Source organism: Budorcas taxicolor, chromosome 14, assembly GCF_023091745.1.
Source record: "Budorcas taxicolor isolate Tak-1 chromosome 14, Takin1.1, whole genome shotgun sequence".
Classification (NCBI taxonomy): Eukaryota; Metazoa; Chordata; class Mammalia; order Artiodactyla; family Bovidae; genus Budorcas; species Budorcas taxicolor.
The window spans coordinates 86463416-86483576 of record NC_068923.1 but is presented as its reverse complement, the minus strand read 5'-3'; the positions used below and the strand labels follow the sequence as shown (position 1 = coordinate 86483576).

Sequence of the window (20161 nt, the reverse complement as noted above, 5' to 3'; positions counted from 1 at the left end):
TTGTTTCATGTCCAGTTCTAACTGTTGCTTGCTGACCTGCATATAGGTTTCTCAAGAGGCAGGTCATGTGGTCTGGTATTTCCATCTCTTTCAGAATTTTCCACAGTTGATTGTGATCCACACAGTCAAAGGCTTTGGCATAGGCAATAAGGCAGAAATGGATGTTTTTGGGGAACTCTCTTGCTTTTCGATGATCTAGCAGATGTTGGCAATTTGATCTCTGGTTCCTCTGCCTTTTTTAAAACCAGCTTGAACATCTGGAAGTTGACGGTTCATGTATTGCTGAAGCCTGGCTTGGAGAATTTTGAGCATTACTTTACTAGCGTGTGAGATGAGTGCAACTGTGTGGTAATTTGAGCATTCTTTGGCATTGCCTTTCTTTGGGATTGGAATGAAAACTGACTTTTTCCAGTCCTGTGGCTACTGCTGAGTTTTCCAAATTTGCTGGCATAATGATGTATATTTCTATTTAATTAGCAGTGGAACTTAAATTTTAATATGCACACCATTTGAAAACTAAAATCATTTGAAAAATCTATCTTTCCAACAAATGCAAGGATCTTAGAAAGCTTTAACTCCAAATACTCCATTCCCATGTTATGTGTTTTTGTTCTTCAATGTCAGTTCAATTCTATTTTTGTTTCTCCAAATTTGTTAGCATTAATAGTATTTGTTATTGTTTTCTTATAATTTTATTATTTATCTATTTTTATTTAAGAAATAATTTAAATTTATTGAATTAATAAATTAAATCTATTAAATAAAATATTAAATAAATTAAATTTATTAAATAAAAATGAAGATTTGTATTACTTATATATTTTGGCTGTGCTGGGTGTTTGTTGCTGTGTGGGCTTTTTCTCCAGTTGTGGCAAGCAGGGGCCACTCTCCAGCTGCAGGGTGCTGGCTTCTCACTGCCGGGGCCTGGCCTGTTAAGAGAGCAGGGCTCCAGGCCATGTGGGCTTCAGTCCTTACAGCGCATGGGCTTAGTTGCTCCATAGCAGGTGGGATTCTCCCCGACCAGGGATCGAACCCACGTCTCCTGCAACTGACAGGTGGATTCTCTCCCACTGAGCCACCAGGGAAGCCCCTGTTATCGTTTTTTTAATTTATTCATTTTGGCTGCCCTAGGTCTCCGCTGCTGCGCACAGGCTGTCTCTAGTCGCAGTGAGCCGGATCTACGCTCTGGCTGCGCTGTGCAAACTTCTCACTGCCTGGCTTCCCCTGTGCTGGAGGACACTCTCTCGGGCGTGTGGGCTTCAGCATAAGCCGGGAGTGCGCTCAATAGCTGGGCTCACGGCCTCCAGAGCACAGGCTCAGTACCGTTAGCGCTGGGACTTATTTGCCTAAACGTCAACCCACTCCAGTATCCTTGCCTGGAAAATCCCATGGACAGAGGAGCCTGGCAAGCTACAGACCATAGGGTTGCAAAGAGTCGACACGACTAAGCGACTTCACTCACTCACTCACGTGGGATCTTCGTTCCCAGATCAGGGATCAAACCTGTATCCTTTCCACTGGCAGGTGGATTCTTAACCCCTGGACCGCCCGGGAAGTCCCATTGTTATTGTGTTTGCTATTTTACAGTCAGTCAGTGCTTCTGACGAATGTTTAGCATTTCTTGGCTCATACTTTCTTTACTCTTGCAGTGCAGAAATGTCTTCAGGGATATTTTCCCTGAGTTCATCTCTCATCAGTCTCTTTAGTGAGGGTATCAGAATGGCAACCACTCTGTTTTGGTTTTTACTGCTGGTGGGGATCTGCCTGCAATGTGGGAGACCCGGGTTCGATCCCTGGGTTGGGAAGATTGTTCTGACTGGTTAGTTAGTTCTGCACTTGCCAATATCTTTTTTACAACTTCATTAGCCTGTGATGGTTTAGATAGGTCTACAACAACAGTTTGACAGTTGATTTCTCTTAGAACTTTGAAGTATTTTTAAACTTTTTGGCTTCCCTTGTTGCTATTGAGAGGCTTGCTGCCAGAACCGCTATCTTTTTCACACTAAAAATCTGCCTTTTCTGTCTCTGCTTTTAATACCCTCTATTTATCTTAGTTGTCTGAAATTTCACTATAACTCATTTATTTATTCTGCTTGGGGTTCATTGTGCTTTTTGAATCTATGGGATCATACCTATCATATCTCTGAAAATCCTTAGGGATTATCTCTTCAAAATACCTCTATCCCATTCTCTACTTTTTCCTCCTAAATTAGAAATATATCAGATGCTCTTACATGTATTCCTTTTAATTTTATTTTTATATTTCTCTCTGATGGATTCTAGGTAATTTACTTAATTCTGTCTTCCAATCCACAGCTTCATCTGTCGAATTAATCTGATCTGCTGGTTAGCTTGTTCTACTGTATTTTCACTTCTGTAACTTTTAATTTCTACAAGTTTCGTTGTGTTTTTAAAAGGCTGCCTGCTTATTGTTTGGGTTAATTAATTTTTTTTGTTTTAGACAAATGTTGACTCAAAAGCTGTTATAAGAAACAATACAGAGAGATCTCATTTGTTTTCTAACCAGTTTCCCCAATGGCAACATTTATACGATATTATAACCAATGTATTGACAGTAATACAATCCAATATGATATTCATATTTCCTATTTTATTTATATTCATTTGTGTGTCAGTACTGAAATCAGATTGATTATGTTATATTCTTTGCAGCCAAAGATGGAGATGCTCTATAGGGTCAGCCAAAACAAGACCAGGAGCTGACTGTGGCTCAGATCATGAACTCCTTATTGCAAAATTCAGACAAAGTGAAGAAAGTAGGGAAAACCACTAGGCCATTCAAGTATAACCTAAATCAAATCCCTTATGATTATACAGTGGAAGTGACAAACACATTCAAGGGATTAGCTCTGACAGACAGAGTGCCTGATGAACTATGGACAGAGGTTCATAACATGGTATAGGAGGCTGTGATCAAAACCACACCAAGAAAAAGAAATGCAACAGGCAAAATGGCTGTCTGAGGAGGCCTTACAAATAACTGAGAGAAGAAGAGAAGTGAAACGCACAGGAGAAAAGGAACGATAGGCCCATCTGAATGCTGAGTTCCAAAGAACAAGGAGAGATAAGAAAGCCTTCTTAAGGGAGCAATGCAAAGAAACAAAAACCAATAGAATGGGAAAGACTGTGGACTTCTTCAAGAAAATTAGAGATACCAAGGGAACACTTCATGCAAAGAAGGGCACAATAAAAGACAGAAACAGTGGACGTAACAGAAACAGAAGAGATTAAGAAGAATACATAGAAGAACTGTACAAAAAGGGTCTTAATGACCCAGATAACCATGATGGTGTGATCACTCAGCCAAAGCCAGACATCCTGGAATGTGAAGTCAAGTAGGCCTTCAAAAGCATCACTATGAACAAAGCTAGTGAAGGAGATGAAATACCAGTGGAGCTATTTCAAATCCTAAAACATGATGCTGTGAAAGCGCTGCACTCAATATGTCAGCTAGTTTGCTCATTATTATCACATTTGGAGTTTTCAAAAAAGTAGCAATACCTGGGCATTTGCATTTTTCAGGAAATTCCAAGATAATTTTAGTGTACTTCTGGATTTTAAAGAGTGATTATAGGTTTTTATATTAAATGATAGTTAGTGATATATAATTCTATTATTTTCTGTGATATATAATTCTTAAGTATAATTAGATGCATATATACAGTGATATATAATTCCATTATTTAATTCAACATATTAAAATGAATAATAGTTACATAATCACTATAGTGAAAGATATTTATCCATTTTCACAATCAACAGCCAAACAAAAAATAAAAGATAATTACAGTTGCAAGCCATAATGGAAACATGATTAACCCAGTAGCACTCAAACATGTACATTACCACACGTAAAACAGGTGGCCAGTGCAAGTTCGATGCATGAAGCAGGGCACCCAAAACTGGTGCTCTGGGACAACCCAAAGGGGTGGGGTGGGGAGGGAGCTGCAAGCAGGGTTCCAGGTCGGGGGATGCATGTATACCTGAGGCTGATTCAAAAACACCACAGTGTTGCCAAGTAATTGTCCTCCAATTAAAATAAATAAATTTTAAAATATTTATATACAATGTAGGGGGTTAAGTAGAGTGATGTGGTAAGTGGAAGGGCATAAATGCACATGTCTTCATCTACCCAGCCAGTTTAGGTCTTTTTGTTAGTGCAAGCATGCTGTTGCTTCAGTCGTGTCCAACTCTTTGTGACCCTATGGACTGTAGCCTGTCTATGGAGATTCTCCTGGCAAGAATACTGGAGTGGGTTGCCATGCTCTCCTCCAGGGGATCCTCCCAGACCAGGGATCGAACTGGTGACTTCTATGGCTCCTGCACTGCAGGCAGATTCTTTTCCACTGAGCCACTGGGGAAGCCCTTGATTAGTGCATGCAATCCATTTACATTTAAGTTAATTATCAGTATGTATGATTCTATTACAATTTTAATTGTTTTGGGTTTATTTTTATAGGTATTTCCCTTCTCTTGTGTTTCCTGTCTTGAAAAACTGCTTTAGCACTTGTAAAGCTGGTTCAGCGGTGCTGAATTCTCTTAACTTTTGCTTGGCTGGAAAGCTTTTGACTTCTCTGTCAAATCTGAACTACAGTCTTGCTGGGTAGAGTATTCTGGGTTGTAGCTTCTTCCCTTTCTTCACTTAAGTATATTGCATCACCAGTCACCTTTAATATCCCTCTTTTCTGGAAGCTTCCTTTCATATTCCGCTTCCCTCCAGTCTGGATTAGGACCTCTTCGGAGCAGAACATGCTAAGTATAACCTTCCAAAGCACTTTATCGTACAATTTTGTTGTAATTGTCTGTTCTCTTCCACATATCCATAAGATAAAGTTCCTTGAAGGCAAGATTGTATCTTTATTTTGAGCAGTTGGTACCCAGCACAGAACTGTTGAATTAGTGAATAATTATAAAAGCAAGCACTAACCAGAAAAGTAAAATGATAATTTATGAGAATTTATTGCTGTTGTTTAGTTGCTAAGTCGTCTCTGAGCCCTTTGCAATCCTGCAGACTGTAGCCTGCCAGGCTCCTTCATCCCTGGGATTTCCCAGGCAAGAATACTGGAATGAGTTGCCATTTCCTTCTCCAGGGGATATTTCTGATCAGGGATCGAACCCATGTCTCCTGCACTAGCAGGCAGATTCTTTACCACTGAGGCATCAGAGAAGCCCCAACTTATGAGAATAAGAGGTTTTAAATTGCTTTTGTTTAAAATGGTAGAAAGAGATCCACACAAAAGTACCTCAGTGATGTGGAAGGAATGATATTTATTGATAATTATCATGGATTAAGTCATCATGTCACTAGTCGTAAATCCATTAAAACATTTTCATGGGAAAATGGTCCAGGTTGACATTTCAGAATGCTAGGACTACAACTCCTGTCCAGCATTAGCCACAGGTTGCCTAATCGAAAGAGAAACCTCACCATTAGCTGTTATAGCCTCGGTGATTGTGGGAATAAGAAACAGTGACATTAAAAAATGTTTCTTGGTCTCTGGAGCCCTGGGGGAAGGTACTCCCCCAACTTGTTTTGTGAGATATAAAAATAATGCTAGTTCCATAACAATGATTTAGTAATTTCTATAACAAAAAAATAATTTTAGGATATTTGCTATTTGAGTTTAAAAAATAAAAATCTCAGAATCTTACTTCAATAGACGACTCATCATTTTGTTAAGAAAAATATTCAAAGAGAAAAGAAATCTAGATATGACCCGTGAGTGTTCATGTGATAACATGATCTTTCCTCAAATAAGTAATGAATGTCCTAAGTCCTCTCGTGTTCAGCATGTGATTCCAATTCTATACACATTCCTCTAAGAATGACATTTAAGCTGATTTATTTCAAGTGAATTTCTAGGCAAATTGTTCCTTAAGAAAGAGATACGAATTCTTCTTACACTAGAACACAGCCTTGTGGTAGAATATCTAAACATTCAATACTTCTTTCTTATTAGTAAAATATTGCCATTGTTCTAAAATAAACCAACCAAGCAAGTCACTTGAGCAAAATCATTGTCCTTTCTAACAGCTCCTCATTTATAAAATGAGGATAATAATTCCTGCTACCCAGGACTTGTAAAGATTACAAATAGTATATGTGCATACAAAGGCATGATCACTATGCTTAGCACACAATCTGCTAATCATGAGAAGTCTCTGTTTTTTATTTTCTAAAAGGTTTTTTAAAATCTAACTTAATCCTTCTGGTGAGGATGTAATTTAATTGTCTTCATTTTTGGGAAAATATAGGTAACATACAGAAATATGGATTATTCACACACATATTCACACACATGTGTGTTTGGTATGTCCCTGAAGTATCCATTTTCTGTGCACTTATCTGAGGTTATCCACTTTGCTTCGCCATGTGCAGACTTGTCTTAGATTCAGCTAAGTTAAACATTCAGATGATTAATTTCACAAATAAAAAAGGAAATATCTGTTCCTTTGAAGCTAGAAATATGCTGTAAAGTTATTCTCATAGGATTATATTCAGCTGGAATCATAGCAATCAATCATAGCACAAATAAAAGGAGATATCTTGTTATATATGTTCTACTTCTCAGACATTTTTAAATTCTTTCCTCGTATAAACCATTCTTAGAATTGCTTTACTCTCAAAATAGATACAGTATTTACTTACTTCATTCAAAGGATCACAAAAATTTAACTATGAGTTCATATTTTTCATTTTAAATATTGAATTACCAAAACATTCCAGTTTAATTTCCTTTGCTTACTTTACACACATGTAAGTGGAAAACAGTAATTTTTGAATTGAAATTTTATTATCAAAATAGATGTTATGCAGAAAACAGTTAATATAGCTGTCCAGCTATTCTCCTGGGAACTTAGATTTCAAAATAGTTCTAACTATTCCCTTACTGATGAGTGGTTTGCTATGCCTAAACTGCTTCTACAAAGTAAACTATGGTTTATGTCGAATGCCTGCTTTCCTTCTGGGAGTATGGAATTGTGGTATGTGCTATGCAACAGGTGCCTATGTGACCAGCTCAAATTATACCTTGGACATTGAGTCTCCAATAAGCTTCTCTTGTCAAAAATATTTCACATGCGTGTATGCTTAGGCATGCCCGACTCTAAAAGACCTCACAGACTGTATGCAGCCCACCAGGCTCTTCTGTCCATGGAATTTTCCAGGCAAGAATACTGGAGTGGGTTACCATTTCCTCCTCAGAGGATCTTCCCAACCCAGGGATACAACCCACGTCTCCTGCATTGCAGGCAGATTCTTTACTGCCGAGCCAAGGGGGAAGCCCCCCACAACATTTCACATGTTTTGTAACAGTTTACTGATGGAGGAATAAATCCTGTGTGACTCCACCGGGAGAGGACTCTTGAAAGCTTGCTCCTGGTTTCCTCCAGACTGCTCCAGGTGCCTTTTTTCTTTTGCTGATTTTACTTTGCATGTGTTCACCATAAAGCTGTGAGTACAACTGTATACTAATTCCTACTGCTGCTGCTAAGTCGCTTCAGTCGTGTCCGACTCTGTGCGACCCCATAGACGGCAGCCCACCAGGCTCCTCCGTCCCTGGGATTCTCCAGGCAAGAACACTGGAGTGGGTTGCCATTTCCTTCTCCAGTGCATGAAAGTGAAAAGTGAAAGTGAAGCCGCTCAGTCGTGTCCGACTCTTAGCGACCCCATGGACTGCAGCCCACCAGGCTCCTCCGTCCATGGGGTTTTCCAGGCAAGAGTACTGGAGTGGGGTGCCATTGCCTCCTCCGAATTCCTACTAGTTCTCCTAAAATGTCAAAAACCCTTAGGGTGACTTGGGGACTCTCAACACAGATGGCATAAAATGTCTTTAATCAAAATATCTATTTTTTTCCCATTGTTATATTGCTTTTTGTTATTTTTTCCTAGGTACACCATTTAGGAACACAGAGAAATTAAACAGTTAAGAGAGAGAAATAATTATAAAAATGTTGCCATTCAATGACCTAATTATTAACCCCCTGAAATCTGGCTTTCTCCTAGATTATAGCCCACTTTTAAAAATATAAATTTTAGATTATTTAAAACAAATTATAGCCACTTAGAACATTTGAAAATCCTCACTAGGTTACAGTTAGTTTTTGTAATGTCCACCTTCTTAGAAATTGCTTTACCTTTAGAGAATAGGTTAAGTCCAATCATTTTAATTGAAAAATGGAATATATGAATCAGTTCAAAGATGTCTTTTTTTTTAGTTTTGAAAATCATAAACATGTTAACCATGCATACATTCTGAACTATATCTTAAAATCGAAATTTACTTCAGTGAAAATTCTGAACTGTTTAAATTGTTCTCAAATATTTCCCAGTAGTGTTGCCATTGGTACAGAACTTACATTTTTTTGCAGTGTGGGCATTTTGCCAGAGTGTTGAACCTCAATTCCATCCACTGTAAAATAAATGAGAAGAGAGGTTGAAAAGAAAAACAACGGAAAACTATCCAATCTGATAAGCTGTTTCTTTTAGTTCAAATGTTCTCAGGGATCACTCCAGAAGCCATCAACCTTTTCATGTTTATATGAGCTTCCCCCCTCCAACTCATCTCCCCCTCCCTTAAAGTAAAGGTTACACTTCCCCTCTGAAACAGTTCCCAAGGTTTTCCCGATTTTCTGATGCAATCTAGGTTTGCTTTACAATGAAAACTGAATGTCATGTCATAATTGGGGTCATTTTACTCAGCTTTATGTCTCAGTCCATTATCAGAAAATAAAAATATATTTCATATATCTCCAAAGTTGTTTCTTCTCTGAATATTAATGACTAGCTTTTAAAAATACATGGATATTAAGACTCAATACCAAAATACAATTATTCTATTTATATAGAAAATGCACAAGGTAAATAAAACAAATTAGATACAAGTAGAACTAATGGCCACCTGATGTGAAGAACTGACTCATTTGAAAAGACCCTGATGCTGGGAAAGAGTGAAGGCAGGAGGAAAAGGGGATGACACAGGATGAGATGGTTGGATGGCATCATCGACTCGATGGACATGAGTTTGAGTAAACCCCGGGAGTTGGTGATGGACAGGGAGGCCTGGCGTGCTGCAGTCCATGGGGTCACAAAGAGTCAGACACGACTGAGCTGAACTGAGAATTAATGCGAGGAAACTGCTTTCTGCTTATAGTTGCTTATTCTATGTAAAAAAAAAAACAAAAAACACACTCCTATGAACAACTTTCTCTCAGTTTTCTTCCCTGTGTTGTTGTTCAGTCATTCATTGCGATCCCATGGACTGCAGCATGCCAGGCTTCCCTGCCCTTCATTATCTCCTGGAGTTTGCTCAGACTCACGTCCACTGAGTCGATGATGCCATCCAACTATCTCATCCTGTATTGCCCTCTTTTGCTCCTGCCTTTCATCTTTCCCAGCATCAGAGTCTTTTCTAATAAGTCAGTTCTTTGCATCAGGTGGCCAAAGTATTGGAGTTTCAGCTTCAGCATCAGTCCTTCCAATGAATATTCAAGACTGATTTCCTTTAGGATTGATTGGTTGGATCTCCTTGCAGTCCAAGTGACTCTTGAGAGTCTACTCCAGCACCACAGTTCAAAAGCATCAATTCTTTGGCACTCAGCCTTCTTTATGGTCCAACTCTCATCCCTGTACATGACTACTGGAAAAATCAGAGCTTCAACTTTATTAGCTATATCTTCCCTGTAATATAGGGATAAAGCGGGCTACCTTCCCCACAGTACTGTTATCCAGATGCTTGAAACAGCTTACTGGCATTAAAAGTAGGTTAAAGTGTTTGAAAAGATGTGCAATATAAGTTTAAAATAAGTATTACTAGCACTGACATATATACACTACCATGTGCAAAATAGATAGCTAGCGGGAAGATGCTATGTAGCATGGGGAGATAGATGGTAGGATGGCAGTCAAGAGGGAAAGGATACATGTATATATACATATATATACACATATATATATGGCCAAATTGCTGGTGGCTAGGAGGTTAAAGCGTCTGCTGGGAATGCGGGAGACCCCGGTTTGATCCCTGGGTCGGGAAGATCCCCTGGAGAAGGAAATGGCAACCCACACCAGTACTCTTGCCTGGAGAATCCCGTGGAGGGAGGAGCCTGGTGGGCTACAATCCATGGGGTCGCAAAGAGTCGGACACGACTGAGTGACTTCACTTCACTTCACACACACATATATACATATAATTATGAGTGATTTTCATTGTTGTATGGTAGAAACCAACACAGCATTGCAAAGCAATTATCCTCCAATTAAAAAATAATTAATAAAAAAGTAACTCTTCACCACAAAAATGTATTTCCTCAGCCACTTTGCTTCTTTTAACAAAGAAAAACTTAAATTTGTTATTTATAAACAAAATTTGCAATGACATTACAAGTTCAACAAGGGTTTCCCTTGTGGCTCATCTGGTAAAAAATCTGCCTGCTTTTACCTCCCATCATTTGCTTTTCTACATATCTTCTTGTAAAGTGTACACTTCCTTTATAGAATTCCTTCAAGTACATTAACAGTTTTATCATCAAAATAACCTTTCTTTCATTAATATTAATTTTTGTTTATGATTCCAGGTCACTCTTTTTTCTTCATAACTCTCAAGTTCTAGCTATAGTGGGGCTTCAATAAGTTAGGCATATTCAAATGTTTTCCACACAACAGAAGATAATGTTCAGAAAATATCTGATACATGACTTTAAAAAATTTTTTTAATGATTAACTTCTAAAAAGACAAATAAATCTGAGTTTGGACTTCTTTTTATTCATTTTAATTTCAAACTTTCTGAAAGTTATGTAATTTTGAAATAATCTCTCTCAATCACAGTAGGAATACACAGACCTAAGGTAAATAAACTAGAAATGAAACTTTACATGAATGTTCACTCTTTTCACAATGATTATTTTTCAATATTTGAGAAAGCTAAACCAAGGCTACAGTTTTTTCAAGCACCGATAACTGTTTCTTTCACTACTTATTTTGTAACGAATTTATTTCAAAGCTTATTATTAATAATAAAAATGCTAAAATTAATGCACTAGAGACGTACATAGATTTTTATAGAAATTGGCATAGAACATTAAGAAGTGAAGAATATAGAAATCTTACTAATTACTTTTTATATATTTGTAATTAGTTATAAGACAGTTGTTGAACTTGTAGTGAAAGTGAAAGTCACTCAGTCATGTCCAACTCTTTGCAATCCCATGGACTATACAGTTCAAGAAATTCTCTAGGCCGGAATACTGCAGTGGGTAGCCTTTCCCTTCTCCAGGTGATTTTCCCAACCCAGGGATCGAACTCAGGTCTCCTGCATTGCAGGTGGATTCTTCACCAGCTGAGCCACAAGGGAAACCCTTGTTGAACTTGTAATGTCATTGCAAATTTTATTTATAAAAAACAAATTTAAGTTTTTCTTTGTTAAAAGAAGCAAAGTGGCTGAGGAAGCAATTATGAAACCCCTTAAAGCTGAAAGCTGAAGCTGAAACTCCAATACTTTGGCCACCTGATCCAAAGAACTGACTCATTTGAAAAGACCCTGATGCTAGGAAAGATTAAAGGTGAGAGGAGAAAGGGACAACAGAGGATAAGATGGTTGGATGGCATCACCAACTTGATGGACATGAGTTTGAGTAAACTCTGGGAATTGGTGATGGATAGGGAGGCCTGGCGTGCTGCAGTCCATGGGGTCACAAAGAGTCAGACATGACTGACCGACTGAACTGAACTAAGAGAGTAACTCAAAATTCAAGTTTGAAGGCTAATACATTGGCAAAGAAATTCTAGAATTTTTAGATGACCAACCTACAGGACATTAGTCAGGTTTTATCATTTTAGCACAGATTATGCACAATAAATTTGATTATAACTGACAAACAACAAGACTGTCGTATAATTAGTAACTTATACAGGCAGGAACCTAGCATATCTGGTTTTGTTGTTATCTACAAGAATTATTTTAAATGTGGCCAACTAAGACTAGAAAAACATGTATTATTAGAAATAACTTTGTCATAATCTATTTGAATGAATGCAAATACCTGTCCTTTTGAAAGGATTTACCACTGTTCTCTTATCTAAAATGCAGCCTCTGCACTCTTAAAATTTTACTGCCAGAACCTTGAAGTGTCAACAGAAAAAAATATCTAATTCTTCCTGTTTTTAATTGGATAAATTTGACAGGTAACCTTGTATAAATTTAAGGTGTACAGTCTACTACTTTGATACATTTATATATTGTAACATGGTTGTCACTGTAGTGACCTTTATCCCATTACATAATTATAATTATTACTGTCTATATTCATTATAAACTCGGGGAGATAGTGAAGGACAGGGAAGCCTGGCAGCTGCACTCCATGGGGTCACAGAGTTGGATTCAACTGAGAGACTGAACTACAACAATGTTCATTATACTGTGCTTCATTATACTTAGATCTCCATGACTTATTTACTAATTGTTACAAGTTTGTACCATGAGTCTTATCCCCCACCTCCCATGTTCTGACATCTTCTGGTACCCACCATTTTCCTGTTTTTACAGGTTCAATTTTTTTCCACTCTATAATTAAGGGATATCTATCTTTGGCTCACTTACCTTGTTTAGCAAATGTGCTCAAGGTCCTCTGTGTTGTCATAAATGGCAGAATATCCTCATTTCTTGTAGTAGTGTTAGTCACTCAGTAGTCTCCCAAGGACTATAGCCCGCCAGGCTCCTCTGTCCCTGGGATCTCCAGGCAAGGATACTGGAGTGGGTTGCCATTCCCTTCTCCAAATCATTTCCTGTGGCTGAATCATATTCCATTGTGTATTTTTGTTTGTGCTCACTCAGTCATGTCTAACTCTTTGCGGCCCGGGGACTGTAGCCCACCAAGGCTCCTTTGTCCATGGAATTTTCCAGGCAAGAATACTGGGGAGGGTTTGCCATTTCCTACTCCAGGGGATCTTCCAGACCCAGGGATCAAACCCACATCTCTTGCATCTCCTGCACTGGCATCTCTTTACCACTAACACCACCTGGTAAGCCCCACATCCTTTTTATCCATTCCCACTGTGGGCATTTGCATTATTTCCATATTTTGGCTATTATGAAAATTATTTTCTATCAGAAGGGTTAAAAGCAACTTCTCTAAAACCCAATTGTTTTTAGTAGAGGTCTTCCAATACTTGGCTTACTTCTAACCATTCTATAATATATAATAGATAACTTAGTTTCATCAAGGTATATTTTAAATTGATCTTAGGAGGCATATAAGAAAGTAATACTACTAAAAACTAGTCAGCTGATAGTACCCTACTAGATTTTCTAATGGATACAACAGACAACTGGGGTCATTTGATCTCTGGGTTGGCAAGATCCCCTGGAGTAGGAAAAGGCAACCCACTCCAGTATTCTGGCCTGGATAACTCCATGGACAGAGGCGCTTGGGAGGCTTCAGTCCATGGGGTCACAAAGAGTCAGGCCAGCTGAGCAACTGAGCACACACATGTCATTACTTTAAAGTGTGTTCACTGTTTTCACTCTGCTAAGCAACCGAACTATAGAACCCTACGAACGAGAGAAGAAAACTGGAGCCTGTCTGAAGGGACTATATTGGCCCACTTCCGGGCAAAGTTTGAACTCTCATCTATGATGGGTTGTGTTAGATTTCACTGGGAAATGCCAACCCTACCCAGCACGTGGACCTGCCTTCCATCAGTAACGGAAAACACCTATCCCACACAGACGCAATTAAACTCTCTGCTGGTTAGTTGTCTTAAGAAACCTCTTTATGTTCATGGAGAACTAGTCTGTAATGCTTTTATTCTTCTGGAAAATTATTTTCTAAACAAAGTCCCTCAAAACAGTAGTCTGGTGAGATAATCCCCTCAAAACTGTTTCGACATCTTAATATGTTTACACATACTACATAAAACTTCCTCTTGGATCTTAATATTATTTAATTATTTATAAGAAATTAAGTTTAATTAAATTGTAATAATTATTATTTAATGGTTTAACATTATTTAATTATTATTATTTTAACATATTGTATACTAAAAGTGCTAAACAATATACCTATAAAAATTCTGCTTAATTTTTTTATCCTAGCAATTCCTCATAATCTTGGAACTCTTTACTCACATAATACTTATTATTATCCTGTAAAATGAGCATTCTGATGAGTATGCTTTGGAAAACACAAATTTAGCTTTTCTCAACACTATCCACTGTTCCAGACAGGCTGTTAAATGAATACTGTGAATTGTGTGAATTTCTAGTAAATATAATTTTAGCATTATGGCAGTGATATTATATTACATCATATTATATTATTTGTTATAAATGAAAAATATCATTGAGGACACAGTCCTTTATACTTTCAACCCATGGGAATGATTTTCTCTTAGGTCTCAGTATTTCAGTAAAACTTGCTATGTGAACTTTCCAGAAAACATCACAAATGTCTTGTAATAGATCATGCTTTCCTCTTTTCATTAACTATAGAAGGCACACCACTAAAATTCAGTCAAATTTTAACAACTGCACAGGACTGAATATTACACATACTTATATTCTTATATATGACTTCATCATATTTCTGCCCTATTTTTCATCTCCTTGATTTTGCATGTTTTATTTTTCAAAGCTACTGGACTTTGTAACTTGTTTCAGTTGCTTATGGGCCTTGTAAACCAAGGCTGAAACAAGGTATGGAATAAGTTGATGAATTATCCTATTAGATGAAAGTTTGAAGGACAAAGACTACTACAAAGAATCTAAGATTACTTGTATTGGCATAATAATAACGATGAGGTGAAGTTCTCACTTGAGAATGGAGAGTTTATTCTTTGTAACCCTCAGCATCTCTCATTAGTCTGAAATTCTCAAAGGTAATAGCCACCCTAAAGGGAAGTACTGTGTTCTCTTAATCACAAAAAACTTTGTTTTCAGGGAATTTTGAAATCATCTTTAAATACCATGGGTGTTAATCCAAAACACCCTTTCCTGCCAAAGACATAAAATTTTTAAGTCATAATTACCATGCTAATAAGATTCACGTGCTTCCACTGAATGTTAAGTAAGTTACAAGTTCATTTCTGGCTTACATAAAACTTAGTGACTTTCTTCTGAGGGGAAAATATTTAAACCCCAAATTTTTTACGCATAAATATATAAAGTAATGTCACATACATCTATCTAACCTCTTAACTTAGATCATTCTCTAGAGTTCATTTCTAGATGATTCCAAAAGTTAAATATAAAGCTTTGTAACAGTTGTCTTTAATTTTATTTTTGTCTCGTTCCCTTATCTATCCTAGTATCAGTTTGGCTAATTCTCTCTGAAATTCTTTACGCTATTCATAACCACTTTCATCATTTTTCTGAATAATAAAGCCTAAATATCTTATTTTTTCAGACTTGCCCATATGCAATAAATTATATACATAATATCCACAAATACATTTTAATTCTAAATCTCTGCTTTAGCTTTCCATTACTCTTAAGATAATGTCACTTCAACTAGCCTAGATGCTTCTATATATACACTAAGAACATTCTGTATTTCCCTGCTGTAGCCTAAATGCTGCTGCTGCTGCTGCTGCTAAGTCACTTCAGTCGTGTCCGACTCTGTGAGACCCCATAGACGGCAGCCCACCAGGCTCCCCCATCCTGGGATTCTCCAGGCAAGAACACTGCAGTGGGTTGCCTTGTCCTTCTCCAATGAATGAAAGTGAGAAGTGAAAGTGAAGTCGCTCAGTCGTGTCCGACTCCTAGTGATCCCATGGACTGCAGCCCACCAGGCTCCTCTGTCCATGGGATTTTCCAGCACATAATTCTTGTTTTAACTGTCTTTCTCCTGCTATTATTGGAAAATCCCATGAGGGCAGGGACTGCACTTTCCTGTTTCCCAAGCATGTAACCCAGTGTCTGGCACACACTCAATATTTATTTTTGAACAACTGAAGTCAGCTCACTTATAATGTGGTTTATAAGGATTATCCATGTCAAGGATTTGGATAATCCAAGGAAGAACTATGGATGGAGGTTTGGGATATTGTACAGAAGGTGGTGATCAAAACCATCCGCAAGAAAAAGAAAGGCAAAATGGCTGTCTGAGGAGGCCTTATAAGTAGCTGAGAAAAGAAGAGAAGCAAAAGGCAAAGGAGAAAGGGAAAGATAAACCCATCTGAATGCAGAGTTCCAAAGAATAACAAGGAGAGATAAGAAAGCCTTCTTCAGGGATCAGTGCAAAGAAATAGAGGAAAACAATAGAATGGGAAAGACTAGAGATCTCTTCAGGAAAATTAGAGATACCAAGGAAACATTTCATGCAAAGATGGGCACAATAAAGGACAGAAATGGTATGGACCTAACAGAAGCAGAAGATATTAAGAAGAAGTGGCAAGGATACACAGAATAACTGTACAGAAAATATCTTCATGACCCAGATAACCACCATAGTGTGATCACTCACCCAGAGCCAGACATCTTGGAGTATGAAGTCAAGTGGGCCTTAGGAAGCATCACTATGAACAAAGCTAGAGGAGGTGATAGAATTCCAGTTGAGCTATTTCAAATCCTGAAAGATGATGCTGTGAAAGTGCTGCACTCAATATGCCAGCAAATTTGGAAAACTCAGCAGTGGCCACAGGACTGGAAGAGATCAGTTTTCATTCCAATCCCAAAGAAAGGCAATGCAAAGAATGCTCAAACTACCGCACAATTGCACTCACTTCACATGCTAGTAAAGTAATGCTCAAAATTCTCCAAGCCAGGCTTCAACAGTACGTGTACCAAGAATTTACAGATGTTCAAGCTGGATTTAGAAAAGGCAGAGGAACCAGAGATCAAATTGCCAACATCCACTGGATCATAGAAAAAGCAAGAGAATTTCAGAAAAACATCGACTTCTGCTTCATTGACTACATTAAAGTCTTTAACTGTGTGGATCACAACAAACTATGCAAAATTATTGAAGAGATGGGAATACCAGAGCATATTACCTGCCTCCTATGAAACCTGTATGCAGGTCAAGAAGCAATAGTTAGAACTGGACATGGAACAACAGACTGATTTAAAATGTGGAGAGAAATACATTAAGGCTGTATATTGTCACCCTACTTATTTAACTTATATGCAGAGTACATCATGCAAAATGCAGGGCTGGATGAAGCACAAGCTGGAATCAAGATTGCCGGAAGAAATATCGGTAACCTCAGATATGCAGATGACACCACCTTATGGCAGAAAGTGAAGAGGAGCTAAACAGCCTCTTGATGAAGGTGAAAGAGGAGGGTGAAAAAGCTGGCTTAAAACTCAACATTCAAAAAAAGAAGATCATGGCATCCGGTCCTGTTATTTCATGGCAAATAGATTTGGAAACAATGGAAAGAGGACAGACTTTATTTTCTTGGGCTCCAAAATCACTGAGATGGTAAGTGCAGCCATGAAATTAAAAGACACTTGCTCCTTGGAAGAAAGGCTATGAGAAACTTAGATAGCATATTAAAAAGCAGAGACATTACTTTACCAATAAAGGTCTGTATAGTCAAAGCTATGGTTTTTCCAGTAGTCATGTACAGAGGTGAGAGTTGGATCATAAAGAAGGCTGAGTTTCAAAGAATTGATGCTTCTAATCTGTGGTGTTGGAGAAGACTCGAGAGTCACTTGGACTGCAAGGAGATCCAACCAGTAAATCCTAAAGGAAATCAATACTGAATGCTCATTGGAGGGATTGATGCTGAAGCTGAAACTTCAATAATACTTTGGCCACCTAATGTGAAGAACTGACGCATTTGAAAAGACCCTGACGCTGGGCAAGATTGAAGGCAGGAGGAGAAGGCGACAACAGAGGATGAGATAGTTAGATTGCATCACTGACTCAATGAATGTGAGTTTGAGCAAGCTCAGGGCATTGGTGATGGACAGGGAAGCCTAGCATGCTGCAGTCCATGGGGTTGCAAAGAGTTGGACTGAGAGACTGAACTGAAATGAACTGAGTTTATTCCCTTAACTCCAAGTTTCATATTTAAAAATCAGAAAAATTTTGATAAATTATAATAAGAATATTTCTTGAATCTAGAACCATGAATCTAGAATCAAGCAAGGCCACTGCATGAGGCTGTACGTTCTGTGCTCTACTAAGGAGGTGAGGGTCGGAGGTAGATTCAATTGCTCACTAAGCTAAGATACCCAAGTTGCTCTGCCTAGAGGACAAGGTGCTTGTTTATTATTGGTCTATCCAGAGAGGCCCTTTTTGCAAATGAATGAGTCAGAGGATGCACCTTATATGCAATTTACAAATAATGCAGTATATTATTAACTGAAGTTCTGATTAACTATCTTTCTTTAAAAAAGTCTTTATTTTAATCCTTTGGTCAATTTGCACTTGGACCAAACTATAAGACTACAAGCAGTGGTCAAATCTGTGTGATCATGACCTACATTGAACAGACTGATGTCTCTGACAGATGTCTTGTTACATACCAGGAACGTGTTTCCACAGTGCCCACACACGACCCTTGTTCCTTCTGGTTGGACTGGCAATGCAGGTTGAGCGGGCTGCTCTTCAGAAATAAGCATTACTGGGCCAAGGTTAATTATGCGTCTACTGTGGAAAGAAAAAGGGAAAACCTCATTATCCCACAAATGGAGAGAGGGCAAAACCTACAATATAGGGCCCAAACATGTGATACAGCATTGAAAATAAGATACTCTTGCTTTATAAATTAAGTGAATTAAGTTTCAGCTTTTAGGGCCAAAATCATAGAAAATAGCAATAGTCAATATTTTAAAAGTAACAAAATAAGATGGAATTGGACCTTAGGAACCATTTAACTGCTCTATATAGTTTCAAATCTTATCATTCCTCATCTTACCTTATCTTATCCTATCTAGGAAGATAACTTGAGTTTGATAAAAGACTAAAGAAGTTAAAATATTCTAAATTAACATTTATATGTGTGCCATGAAGATACCAAAGTGCTGAGTCAAACCAAATTTTTCTCGGTAGGCTGGTACTTCTTAATATCTATTTAATAAGAGTTGGACTGAAAAGAAAATGGTAGGCTCCTTTCCTTTCTTTTTCCCCAGTTACCATTAGATAGGGTTTTAACTGACTAACATTCAAAATGACAGAAATCACAGGGAAAAAATACAGTTAAGGTTTTGATATACTCCTGTTTGGGCACTCCATATGGCATTTGGCAGGGGCAAATAACTATAGAATTTATTTAAGTGGATTATACTTAGCAAAGGACTTCCCTGGTGGCTCAGACGGTAAAGCGTCTGTCTACAACACAGGAGACCCGGGTTCGATCCCTGAGTCGGGAAGATCTCCTGGAGAAGGAAATGGCAACCCACTCTAGTATCCTTGCCTAGAAAATCTCACGGATGGAGGAGCCTGGTGGGCTACAGTCCATGGGGTCGCAAAGAGTCAGACATGACTGAGCAACTTGACTCACTCACTTATACTTAGCAAAGACTAGTGTATTAACACGTGGTAAAGTGCACAATGATTACTAAAACACTCCCAAATTAAGATGAAATATATCAAAGTTTCAAAGATAAACTAATCAGTTATTCTTAGTTAAATATAATGAGTCACTGATTTATTACAGTGCATTAAGTAGTTATATAACATCAAGATAACTTGAATTGTTCATTCAAGAATTTTGGTTTATGAATACTTGTAACCATTAATTTCAAACTAAGCAGTATCACTCCTTTAACAAAGAAAAAATATTGAAGGTCTTATAATTGCTTTGAGGATAAAGACTGTTTAGAACAAACCCTGCCACACAATGAATCTTTAATAAGGACTTGTCAAATGAACAGATGAATGGATAGATGAATCTTTATGTCTTACCAATTGGGTCTTGGACATCCTATTCGCCGTGATGTGTCCTTACAAATGAGGAGACAATTACAAGGGCATCTAACGTATTTCTTCCCTGTTGGGGGATTTTTGATTGGCTAGATAAGAGAAGAAAATACAAACAAAGCGAATTAACTGAAGTACAGTTTGCCAAAGCTTGCTTGTGTATAAAGAGGAAATGAATCCTAAAAATCTAAAGCTGCACTTAGTGCTATCAAAGTACAAATTAAGGAAAATTACATCATAAATGATGTATTTTATTGAAATATAGTTGATTTG

General features: G+C 37.8%; 1 protein-coding gene across 1 annotated transcript in view; it reads right to left on the bottom strand.

Moving 5' to 3' along the window:
• PIP4P2 (phosphatidylinositol-4,5-bisphosphate 4-phosphatase 2) overlaps positions 1-20161 on the bottom strand; it is a 73504-nt gene that overhangs the window by 11172 nt on the left and 42171 nt on the right. The window contains exons 3-5 of the mRNA XM_052651764.1: positions 19874-19980; positions 18493-18616; positions 8380-8432 (exon numbers count right to left, since the gene is read on the bottom strand). Of these exons, the coding sequence (XP_052507724.1) occupies positions 8380-8432; positions 18493-18616; positions 19874-19980 (284 nt within the window). The remainder of the gene's footprint in view (positions 1-8379; positions 8433-18492; positions 18617-19873; positions 19981-20161) is intronic.